Below are 12,997 nucleotides of genomic sequence, written 5' to 3' on the forward strand. Positions count from 1 at the left end.
CATTCCTTCGGTCTGTGCTCACATGACAGGCTTATTTTAGAACTAATGTATGAATGATTTTAATGCAACACAAATGAACTATGAGATGGTAACAAACCATTTTAGAGGCTAGTGTCTCATTTTGAGTTAGAGAAAGAGATGTACCCTTTTGTTACATTCCTAAGAAGCATAGCTGCTGCTGCTGCTGCTGCTGCTGCTGCTAATTAAAGGCTTGCTTTTATTTTGGTCCATTTTTGCTTCTCATTTGCACGAGAGATGATTAAGGCAGTCGGCTAACCTCTACGTGCACCATCACCTGGATAAACAGAATTCTACTAATTCATTGCACAATTATGCCCAAAGTATACTTGCTCGGGGAGAAAAAGTTGAGGGTTTTGTTTGCAATCAAAAAGAGCACAGTGTTATCGAAGACTAAAGGTGTAGTTCAGAAGTGCACAACCCTCTGAGCCCTTTGGAATTCTGACAAAGTGGAGCGGGCAAAGTCACAAAATGGCTCCTGAAGAGCACAGCCAGCCACAAAATAGCTGCCACATCTTATCTTCAGTAACACAGTGAAGATTCTTGTGCTGTGGCAGCAGTTGTAAAAAAGTTTTTTGTAAAAATTTGCACAACCAGTCCAGTCTCCAATGGGCAATCAGAAGCCTTCCTGGGCAAAACCCCTTCCCACTTTATAAAAGTATCTGGCCGGTGCTCACGGGCACCACATTGGGGAGCCCTGGTGTAGCTGAATGGCCTCATCTTTAATGTGAATGTCCTTTCATGACAGAAAAAGATCACTATTTTTTAGCTGCTGCCCTAACTTAAAATATGGCACATGAGACAAAGCATTTTAATGCACTCCTAAAATCATGAGTCAACCAACTCTGGCTATATTCTACCAGTGAAAGTTACTAGTTAACCAAATGCTCCTATGCTTGTCTGCATAGGGCAATTGGCCATGCTGGTAGGGGCTGATGGGAATTGTAGTTCCTGAACATCTGGAGAGCCGCAGGTTCCCTACCCCTGGCATAGGGGAAGGAAGTTATGATGAGGATATAAGACTACTTGCTTAGTGAAACAACCCACCCAGACGCAATGTGGCCCATTCAGTGTGCCGCAACTGACATGGCTCTCACACCACACTAATCAAGTCCAAGAGCCATATGTGTATCCCAAACAACACCCTTTAATTTGAAATCAATCACTGGGCACCAAAAGATTTTCTGTACAGTGGCAGCATAAACCTCCCCACCCTGCATGACCGCTGACATAACACCCGTTTGAATAATGGCTTCTGAAGCCAGTTATCACAAGAGGCCATGTTAGTTTTCCCAACAGAACATGGCGATCTCAGTTCACAGTCTCCTTTTTGTTGTCTTTCTCATAAAAAGATTTCTTGCACGTTAGCATCAGCAGGAGGAGCAACGGTAAGTGCCAGAGGCTGCAAAAAAATAACTTCCGGGAGCTGCTGCGGTCAGCATCCTTGTAGAAACGAAAGCCAAGGTAGGAAATGTACAGGTTTATGGGAAGAGAAATTATGGGGAAAGTCCACGTGGTGACATCAAGGACAGGAGCCAGTGATGAAAGTCCAATTAAGGCAAAGCAATGCCGCAGAGCTACCCGCCTGCACATTGCTGGATGAGTGACAGACATCATGCAGTAGCCACCTCGGGAGTAATCTTCACGAAGGCCCCAACTCAGTGCATTGAAGTGAGGGAACTGCCACGAGTAGAGGATCCCTCCCAGTAGCAATGCTCCTGTAGGAAAAGAAATGGACATTACAAAGCTGACCAGAACCACCAAATGAGACATAGCAGCTAAGGGTCCTTCTTGTTCTCTTTACATACACAGTACATCACTTACATGCATGGAAGTCTCATTTATACATTCAGTTTGCCACAAGGCCGCCATGAAGCTGGAATTAAGCTGATTTGATTCTTTGTACAAACTTCACACAGCTCCTTTAGACATAAGGCTTGTTAATTGTTGTCAGGCTGTTTGTACTACACAGGTTGAAATCTAAAAACACAAAGTCTGACAAAGGTTTGATTTCTCAAGCATGCTTGTGGGGTAAGAAAATCTGTAGGTAGAAGCTGCACTCAGCTTCCAGGTAGAAGCTGCACTCAGAAACCAGAAGGTACACATGGAGTTTCAAGTGGTTGAAGGAACTTTTCTGAACTGTTAGTTAACAATTTTCGCCTCTAGCCCTTTTCTATGCCACCCTTCATCTACAAATTTCCTTTGCATCTGGAGTTGTCATAATTCTGACTGCACGACCTTCAAGCTTCAGAAAGCCACTCCCCCTGGTCTCATAGCTGCCTGGGACCTAACCTACATACAACAGAAGTACCAAAATGACCACTTTGGGACAGCATCCAAAAAGGAGCTACCAACCTGAACTTCCTAAAGAATCATCCTCTCTCCTGCATCAGGTTTAGGACATAAATACAGCTATTAACTATTCACTGTGTTAAATAATAGAAGTACAGTGATCCGCTTAAATACTTTCTCCTTAAGAAATTATTACCTCCCTCACTGAAGGGCCTCCTTTATTCCACCCCTCCCGCAATGGAATTTACCTTATTAATTTATTATGCTGAACTCAAGGTCGCAGAACAGCAGCAGAGACCTCTCCAGGTGCCTGGGATGTAACCCCCCGATCCTCTGAAGACCCCCTCCTTGACGCTGATTGCCTTCAAACTTGGGGTGAAGAGCACTGGGCAGAGCACTTATCCAGCATCTGGGAAGGTCTGGGGAAGAGCGGCAGAAGCAGGGAAAGCAGCAGCGGTGGCAGCGAATCACCCCAAGCCTTGCAGCGTAGCAGGCTGCAGAGCCGGGGGGGGGGGGGCTCTGGCATCTGGCTGCACTGCCAGAGGGCCATTTGGGGGAGGGGGCAGGAAAAGGGCACAGGCACTTCCTATGGAGCACACAGGGCAGAGGAGCAACTTCACCTCACCAATCATCCCTCCCTAGGACCAGATGGCATGCAGGACTGGGCGTCTGAGAGGGGAGGGGCCAAAAGCAGGTCTATGGTCAGAAGGGGCTGGGACCGAATGGGCAGGTCATGCAGCCTCTCAGGGAATAAGAGGCAGGGCCGAGGGTTGGTTGACAGAGTGGCAGGGATGGAGCAACTGCTTTAACAAAGGAGGCAGCAACAGGGCTGATGAGGAGGCCGGTGGCTAGATTCCCATACCATTGGGGAATCAAACTGCCAGGAGTGACAAGAGAACACCCCCCCCCCCAAGACAAACCTGGGGGAGGCGCTCACACTCATCAACACACAAGGTGTCTCCTCATGGCCCTAACTGACTGTTGATCATGTCAATATAGCATCTGATCAACTCTGTACAAGACTTTCTTTAGGGTGTGTGTGGATGAATTTGTATTTTAATATGCTCTGTAAAATGTCTAATTAAAAATATTTTACTATTTTTTAAATTTTTATTTTGGTGGAGTTTTTACCTTATTCTGTATCATTGCTATGGCTTTTTTTTTTACTATTGCAATAAAGACAGACAAATTGATTGATAATACCAGTCCAGAAACCCAGGCAGCTAAGATAATTATGGAATGTTTCCTCACCACTATAGCTGATAAGGTGCTCTTTCAAAGATTTATGGGGAACTTTATTCTCTTTCACTAAATTTCCTGCAAGAATTCCACATTCATTCATAAATTCCACAAACCTAGAAAATGTTATAGGCAGAAAGAGTGTGCTACGCCCTGATGCTAGTTCATAAAAATCTCCCTGTGCAAAACAACCCATGCTGAAGGTGAGACAGTAATTCCCAATCACAGACCCTCTTAACTATTGACTTGATGTGCCATCAAGAGGCAAAGGATGTCGGCTCACCATGAGAATGTGACCTTTCCTACACATGACTGAACTGAAATCAAAACTTTTTCTAAAAGTCCCTGCAGTAGCTGGGATCTAATTGTTAGGACTCCATAAAATGCACAGCTCCGTTGCTTTTCCGTCAATACAGAAACTGGCTGTTTAGTGCAATGGGACACTAAGAACTCCAGCCTTCTGGTGTTCAAGACTTAAACTCAAGTGTTCAGCACGCTTGGAAGTGCAATCCTGCAGTGATGCTGAGCTACAATCTTAGTACTAGAAAGCTAGAGTCATAATATTCCTCTCTCAAGGGCTTCTTTTAGCCACTGGTGCCACGCAATCAGTTGACTCAGTACAGACAATTGGCAGTCCACCTTACAACCCTGCATAGGTATGTAGCTGTTATTTTTAAAAGGGCATTAAGGGAGATCCACTTCTCATGCTCTGGATACTGCTTTCCCAGCACTGGCATGAGTTCCTATTTGTCCTTTGGTGAGTGAAGTACTGTATATAGTCAACTGTAAGTCGACTCAAATATAAGTCGAGGCACCTAATTTTACCACAAAAAACTGGGAAAACTTATTGACTTGAGTATAAGTCTAGGGTGGAAAATGTAGCAGCTACTGGTAAATTTCAAAAATAAAATAGATACCAATAAAATTCATGAAGGTATCTCACTGGTTGTAAGAAAAGTTGACTAAATGCAATCTTCATGATCAGAGGATGAACAGGATGAAGGCAAGAAGGGAGACTGCATTTATCAAAGCTGGAGGATTTACAAGCCTGGCTTTACATGAAAACACAAAAGGGAATGGTGAATTTAATACTCAAAGTTGGATGCAGGCAAAATGCTTCTGCCACAGCTGGTGTGATCCATTACTAACCCTGCTTTGGTGAGTTATATTCACGTTTGCTTCATTTGCTGACTGTGATCTCCTTTCTCTGTGTGCCACAGCTCCGGCAGCCATCTTGGAATTACCATATATACTCGAGTATAAGCCGAGGAGGGCTTTTTCAGCATTAAAACTGTGCTGAAAAAGTCAACATACTTGAGTATATATGGTAATTCTTCAACTTGAGGATTTTAGGAAGGCAAAGGAAGAATACATTTAGAGGAAACTAGAGATTATATTTTGATGTGTGCCCTAAGAGTACCATGAGTACATTTTCCATTCACAATAGTCCAGGATATACACAAAATATTTTGGAATAGTAGCATCATTTGCCCAACTGCATTATCATTTCACAAACTCAGATTAAAGCCAAAGGCACTTTACATTAAAAACTAGGAACAGAAAGCAGGGCTTGAATTTGGCGCTCCAAACAGACTTACTACTTCTTTCATTGTCTTGGTTTTTGGCTTTATACATGTATGACTAAGAGATAGCCAAGCAGGCATGTAAAATAAACACAGAATATATCAGCTCTAAAACAGATGTTAAAATATCTTACTGCATTTCCTAAAGCCATTGTTTACTGCCTTGGCAACCCAAGAATGCCGTTTTGCTTAAAGCACAATTTTGGTAATTCTTCTGCTTTGAATAATATGAAGGAATTTTAAAATTATTTCCAGATTTTGGTCATTGACTGACACACTGGGGGGGGGGGGGCAGGAAGGAGAAACATCAGCTTCTTGTATCTCTAGGAAGCAAACTACAAATTTAGTTTACAAAAGAAGTTATAGGGATTTTGAAGTCTAAGTTTAGCCATTAATGGCCTGTACTTAGAACTGTTTGTGGTTGTTTTCTTCTATCTTTGTACAGTAAAGCTGTCTCCTCTTAGCTAAAAGATGCTAAAACAAATTACTCCTCTTTAGTCCAGATGAATGAGATTAGACCTGGAAAACGAGAGTAACTCCAGCTGTACCCATTTGCCTCTACATAAACACTACTAGAAGCTATATAACTGTAGTTCTAACTGGCCCATGTCCAACACAGAAAATAAAACAAAATAGAATTGAACCTAACGCTGTCTGAATAGCTCCGCAAATCTCTAAAATCTAAACGTATTTACCAACAGAAACTCGTCCCCCTAACAAGCAAATTAGCATCCTTCTCCTACCTGTCCAGTGTGAATTAAAGAAAATATATAAGCCATAGGTGTAGATCTCTATTAAAACTTTCAAATAAATGTTGCAGTGCTTTTGATATTGTACAGACCAATATCAGAATGTGCTCTGCATACCACAACATAATTACAAATACTGTGACAGAAGAAATGAAGGGATCCAAGAAATGTTGGGATTTAATTAAGATGCATGGAAACTTATTTTTAAATAAGCCCTATGGGGGAAAGGGCGGGATATAAATTTAACAAAATAAATAAATAAATTCAAACCACAGATTGTTAAAATTGGAACTGGGTTACAAAATCAGTTGTATCCTTTTAAGTAACCTGATTTAAAACATTAACTGACTGTAAAACAAACATATTCAAGTCTCTACTCATAAAATATAATTCACGACACTCTATAAAGCATGGTGGACACATATCTCAGTCAAATTTAAATACTTCTAAGTCCTATTAACTCAAATGGGAGAGATTTGGGGTCTCTGAAATCACTGGCACTTAAAAGCTTTCAAGTTTGGCTGTCCAGATGTTTGACAGAACATTATAGATTCAGTTTTAAGAGATTATTACATCGATTTTTTTCCATGTAAACCATGAATCTGGGGAAAAGTCTGATTTTTAAAATCAAGGACTACAACCAATTTGGCATATACTCAGTGGTGGGATGCAGCAGGTTCGCACCACTTTGACAGAACTGGCTGTTAAAATGGTGCTTGTAAGCAACTGGTTGTTAAATTATTTGAATCCCACCAGTGAATATACCATATTTTATTATCATTCAAATCATGACTATGAGAACAGAATGAGTTTTTCATGGAATTAAAATTACTACAGCCTTTGCTCCTGCTAACTTAGCTTTTCAAACAGAAGTTATCTTGCTTAGCTTCTTTTCATGCATCCAGGGAACCAAACAGAAATCCTTAAGTAACAGTGTTCCACTAACCAATCAGAATTTCTGCAGTGCAAAAAGCATGCCATTTGCATGGCTGAAAGTATAAGATCATGATCTTGAGTAGTGGAGATATATTTTATGTATCAGAGCAACCAATCTGTATACATGCTTGTTTCGGAAACATAAACATTAGAAAGTTGGACACTATTTAAATCACTCAATTCTAGCTGCAATAGGTATGAAATAGGGACTAGAAGCAGGAATCATAGTGAAGTGTAGAATACTGCTGCTTTGCTGTGCCCTTCATAGGTCCCCATAGCATTTTAAGGAAAGAGTCTCAGGTATCCTGACAGGAATTTCAGGCATGAGCAAGGAAGAAGGATGGAGTAATCTATGGATAAGTTTTTAAGTTGCTCCTCTTCCAAGGTGCTCAAGGTGGATTACATATTTCTCTTAGCTGCAACCTTGTGAGGTAGGTTCAGTGGCGTACCTAGGCAAACTGGAGCCCTGGGCAAAACCTGAGTTTGATGCCCCTCCTCCTCATGGGTGGCCACCTTTCCCCACCGTGACCAAACAATGATTTTTTCCACTAGGTGGTTTCAAAGTCACCATCACATTATAGAACATGCCCCAACTCACAAGTCTGAACACAGCAATTGGCCATGCCACACAGAAGAAATAAAATTTTTGAAAATATTTTCAAAATGCTTTCAAAATGTTTTATTACTGCTATGAAAACATTTTATGGTGTTGTATCCAGTCCCCCCAATTGGGGGAAAGAGCATCACTTTCAATGTTATTTAAACTGGGTACCGCAGATTCTCCCTTTAAGGTGGATTTAAAAGAAGAATCTGGGCTCCCTAGTTTAAACAAGTGATGCTGGAATCCACCCCCAAACAGCATCATTTTCAATGGTGTTTAAACCAGGGAGCCCAGATTCTCCTTTTAAATCCACCTTAAAGGTGGATCCCCAGTTTAAACAACACTGAAAGTGATGCTGTTTGGGGGTGGATTGTCCCCCACCAGAAACAGCATCACTTTCAATGTTTAAATGGGGGACCTCAGATTATCCCTTTAAATCCATGCCAAAGGGGGTGGATTTAACAACCACCACCACCACCACCACCACCACCACCACCACCACCACCACCACCGAATAAAAGAAAGAAAACAAGCATTGGCAGGAAGGGGGTGGGTTAAAAGGAGAATCCCTGGAAATTTAGGGGTTGCCTGCTGTCAGGGATGCAATTATTAAGATAGCAGCACCAAAATTTCAGAGTACCTTCGTGAGACCCTACTGATGATACCACCCAGGTTTGGTGAAGTTTGGTTCAGGGCGTCCAAAGTTATGGACCCTCAAAAGTGTAGCCCCAACTCCTATTAGATCCCATTGGAAACAATGGGGGATGGAGGCACTCCCTTTAGGAGTCCATAACTTTGGACTCCCTAAACCAAACCTCACCAAACCTGGGTGATATCATCAAGAGAGTCTCCCGAAAAATCCCTGAAATGTTGATGCTGCTAGCCTAAAAACTGCGCCCCCTGCAGGCCAAAAATGAAAAAAACCACTGAAAATACAACACCCCCACAAATGAACCTGCATTTTTGGCGCCTGCCACAAGGGGGCACCCTGGGCAACTGCCCACCTTGTCCATAGGCAGAAACGCCACTGGGTAGGTTAAGCTAAGATAGGGAGAGAGTGACTGTATGAAGGCCACCCACTGTATCTTATCAGTGGCAGAGCTGGAATTCAACAGACCTTTGGACAGTGAAGGTGGTACAAGCTGCAGTATTGGCTGTCACTGGCAGGGTGATGTCGGGGACAAAAAAACCCAGAGAGAACTGGGGAAGGGAGAACGCCTATAAAGATCTTTCATTTTATGCTACATCTGAAAAAGGCCAGGTATTTTTTAGAGAGGGCAAGGAGAAAAGTGAATGATTTTGGTGGTATAACTCTGAATTGAAATGGGGTGGGGAGGTGCTGAGATAATAGCCAAGGAAGGAGATGACTAAATTGTAAACCAGAGTTTTCACTGCAAAGGGGTGAAAAAGAATAACTGTAATTTTGTAAAGAATGCTAACAACTTGTTTGCACTACTGTCCTTTCAGGTTGCAGTACTTAGCAGGCTGTAGTTTTCAGTTTCTTTCACCTAACATGCTGACCTTTCTCAAGTCAGCTCACCTTTCCTGCAACTACTCTGGCGACCCCTACTGGCTAGATGGACACATAGATTCAGAAGGTGAGATGAACTGAACAGCTGTTCTGCAGGGGTAGTTGAATGTACTTTATTTGGAAGATTAAAGCAGCAGAAGCTTACCACAGCTGTGTACAGTGTGTAGATGCCAATGAATTTATTGACTAGGCTTTGATTTTGATTGCATCAGTCCCGCAGGTGTCCCAATGGCAAAATGACTGTTGCTTTTGTGAATGCAAGAGAAAGCAGGGGTGGGGATGAATAATCGATTGACTTTTGTCTTATTCTATCGAAGTCAGCTGCCTGCTAGCATGGCCCATCTGCCTCTATATATATTGCATGGGGAAAGGTGGTCCTCTGCCTTTGGTTAACTCAGACTAGCATGTCAGTGAGGATCTTTCTGTCTTCCCGTCAAACCACATGAACGGCTTCTTGGGTCAGCATTGTTTCTGAAGGAGAGAGAAATTTTCAGGGCTTTGTCAAAGTTCCTCCCAGGTCCCACCTCTCCATGGCCAGACCCTGTTCCAAACAAACAGAACCTACAGTTGGGGATCTTGCCAGTAACCTGTTAAAAACACAAACTTGTTAATTAAAAAATCATTTGAAGGAAATAGGAACAAAGATCAGTGCCGTTTATTCTGAATAAAGTGAGCTTTTCTCCTGGCTATGCTCCTTCTGGCAGACAAGGGCCATACACAACTGTCTTTTCCCCTTCCTCTTGCTGTTTTGTTACTAAAACCATCCATCTGCCAAATGTCACTTGCTGATAAGGACTGCCCAGTTTTAAATCCCCGTTTGTAAATAGATGTTGGCTGACATAATTAATGTCTACCCCACAGCCCAATTTGAATTACAAAGTCGAGGCAATTTGAAAATCAGCCTCTGCATGATTACCGTTGGTACACACAGAGGTAGTCTACAAATTCCATAGCCTCAGGAATTATTTAAATTTTCAGAGAATGAATGAAAATCAGGACAAGATGTTTTTCAGGAAAACAGAAGGCAGAAGTGGGGCATCTGAGATAAACTAAATAGTCTCTTGAGATAAACATTCTTGGGAGAGGTAATAGGGATGGCTCCAGGCCACTGTAGGTCTCTAATGTCTGCTAAATTTGTGGGGCTGTTATCTACTCTGCCACCACCATCTAGCCAGAGTAAATCCCTTTAACTGATAAAGCACATTATGGCAAATATGTCACTTCTAGCAAACTGGGTGGTTTGAATTGGATGTATTCTTAAGTCATGGCGTTGTCATGTTCTGTGGTCCCCAGAGTGTACTTTAGATGTTTGAAGCTAGCCACCATTTTGCAAGGATATCAGAATCTACTACCTTCATGTAGAAATGCAGAAACAGAACAATAGAGTCTTGGGTCTCTCTCTCTCTCTCTCTCTCTCTCTCTCACACACACACACACACACACATGCAGCATTCAAAGCATGTGATTTTTTTCTCCTTTACAATATGAACCCCAATATTTTGAATTGTTTACAGGAGGTAGCTGCTGGCTTTAAATACCGTATATACTCATGTATGAGTCGAATTTTTCAGCACATTTTCAATGCTGAAAAAGCTCCCCTCGACTTATATGCGGGTCATTAAAATTTTTTTGTGTTTTTACTTTGCCGGCCAGCAGGGGGCGCAATTTTTATGCTAGCGGCACCAAAATTTCAGGGTACCCTCAGAAGACTCTCCTGATGATACCAGCTAAGTTTGGTAAAGTTTGGTTCAGGGGGTCCAAAGTTATGGACCCCCAAATGAGGTGCCCCCATTCCCCATTGTTTTCAATGGGAGCTATTAGTAGATGGGGCTACCCTTTTGAGGGTCCATAACTTTGGACCCTCTGAACCAAACTTCACCAAACCTGGCTGGTCTCATCAGGAGAGTCTCTTTATGATGCCAGCCAGGTTTAGTGAAGTTTGGGTCAGGGGATCCAAAGTTATTGACCCCCAAAGGGGATGCCCCATCCCCCATTGTTTACAATGGAAGCTAATAGTAAATTTTCCATTTCTGATAATATCCCTCTTAAAATCTAAGTTGGGTTACATTTGGACATACAGATGATGATGAGGAATCCAGTTTTGGAGGATTTTAACTCTTGTGTTTTAGCTTGGTTGCTGGTTGAGCTAAGGTTTTTGTACTTTTAAAGTTATTGTTGATACCATATTGTTCTTGCTGACCCTCTTTTCCACTTACAGAGCCAGTTTACTGTTTTTCTTTGAAATAACTATTCAAAAACATTTAACCTACTGATGCCTCAATTGATGTAATTTTATTGGCATCTATTTTTATTTTTGAAATTTACCAGCAGCTGCTGCATTTCCCACCATCGACTTATACGCGAGTCAATAAGTTTTCCCAGTTTTTTGTGGTAAAATTAGGTGCCTCGACTTATATGCGGGTTGACTTATACGTGAGTATATACGGTAATTGAGAGTGCTGGCAGCAGAAAGTTATCAAAAAGATAAAATAAGCAGTCTGTGTGAATGAGTGAGAGAGATGGTATAGGTACTTTTAACCCCCACCCTATGTGAGTTCATGCAAATCACCACCATTTCCCCATCATCAAAACCCTGATCTTTCAAATTAGAGGGAGTTCAGCACTCAAGAAGCCTCCAAGCAAACACCAGTAATCCCAAGCTGGAAACTGTGGGCACCATGGTTTTTCAGGAAAACAGGGTGCCCACTTTCTTCCCTTCCTTCACAGCCTCTCTTCCACAAAGCAAAGAGCCCGTCTTTACTTTCTTCTACCTCACTGGAGCAGGGGTGCTTCAGAAGCAGGGGTGCTTCAGAAGAGAAGAATGAATCACATTGAGATCTTCATTTGGAAACAGCAGCTTCCATCTCAGACGACACGACTTGCAACTTCCAAACATTTTTGGATCTGGCCCCAGAATGGTAGCTACTCTGTAATGGCACTGACTGTCTGTTAGAATCCAAAAAGGTGCCAAAAAGATCAACAAAGTTGGGGAACTCAGCATCATATGACTTTAGGCAAGCCACTTTATTTTCTCCTTCTCCCATCCCCTGTGTTCAACAACAAGAAGAAGAGTTTGGATTTATATCCCCCCTTTCTCTCCTGTAGGAGACTCAAAGGGGCTTACAATCTCCTTGCCCTTCCCCCCTCACAACAAACACCCTGTGGGGCTGAAAGAGCTCCGATAAGCTGTGACTAGCTCAAGGTCACCCAGCTGGCGTGTGTGGGAGTGTACAGGCTAATCTGACTTCCCCAGATAAGCCTCCACAGCTCAGACGGCAGACCCGGTTCCTCCAGATTAGATACACGAGCTCTTAACCTCCTTAACAATAGCACTGACCTTTCCTTCCAAGGCTGTTGCAAAACTTACTGATGAACTTTTGAAACATTTAAATTACATGTCACAAATGGCCAATATTATCATTATTATTCTCCTTGTGGGTGAACGTTGTTTATGCAAATGCACACAAGGCATTTATGTTACCAGACGACCATATAATGCCAGCAAAAGAGGAGATTCTGACCAAGGTCTAAGAGTACCTGTAAAAGGAGAATCTGTACTTTTTTTTTTGGCCTTTTCAGCTGCTTCCCTTCCATCCTATTACGTACAACATGGTACTGGAAATGGGCTATAGATATACAACGATATATATTCTACAGACAGTTTCACATGGGTTGGTCTTCAGCCAAACAGCAACATTTAGGTCCAACAGCAGGTTGAAGGGCAACAAGATTTCAAGGGTACAAGGTTTCTGAGAGTCAAAGTTCCTTTTGTCAGATACAAGTGAAGCCTTGACGCTCAAAAGCTTGTACCCTGAAAATCTTATTGGCCTTTAAAGTGCGACTGGGCTTAAATCTCACTACCTCATAGAAAAACTGTTCTGGATGTTTCAACAGCAACGAGCCCTGAACAATATCCAAAAAGATGTTTTTATGGCAGGAATTTCTGAATTTGAATGTAATTTGCACCTGTGGACTCCACAGCTGCACTCCTTTCCAGCAATCACAATTCACTATGGCCTTCAAATCTCTCAAAAGCCTGGAACGGCTT

General features: G+C 42.3%; 1 protein-coding gene across 1 annotated transcript in view; it reads right to left on the reverse strand.

The window, feature by feature from the left end:
• Positions 1-1,145: 1,145 nt before the first annotated feature.
• Positions 1,146-12,997, reverse strand: part of LOC125429178 (protoheme IX farnesyltransferase, mitochondrial) — a 141,358-nt gene continuing 129,506 nt past the window's right edge. Inside the window, exon 7 of the mRNA XM_048490046.1 lies at positions 1,146-1,736. Within this exon, the coding sequence (XP_048346003.1) occupies positions 1,330-1,736 (407 nt within the window). The 3' untranslated portion in view covers positions 1,146-1,329. The remainder of the gene's footprint in view (positions 1,737-12,997) is intronic.

This window comes from Sphaerodactylus townsendi, linkage group LG03 (genome assembly GCF_021028975.2).
Source record: "Sphaerodactylus townsendi isolate TG3544 linkage group LG03, MPM_Stown_v2.3, whole genome shotgun sequence".
Lineage (NCBI taxonomy): Eukaryota > Metazoa > Chordata > Lepidosauria > Squamata > Sphaerodactylidae > Sphaerodactylus > Sphaerodactylus townsendi.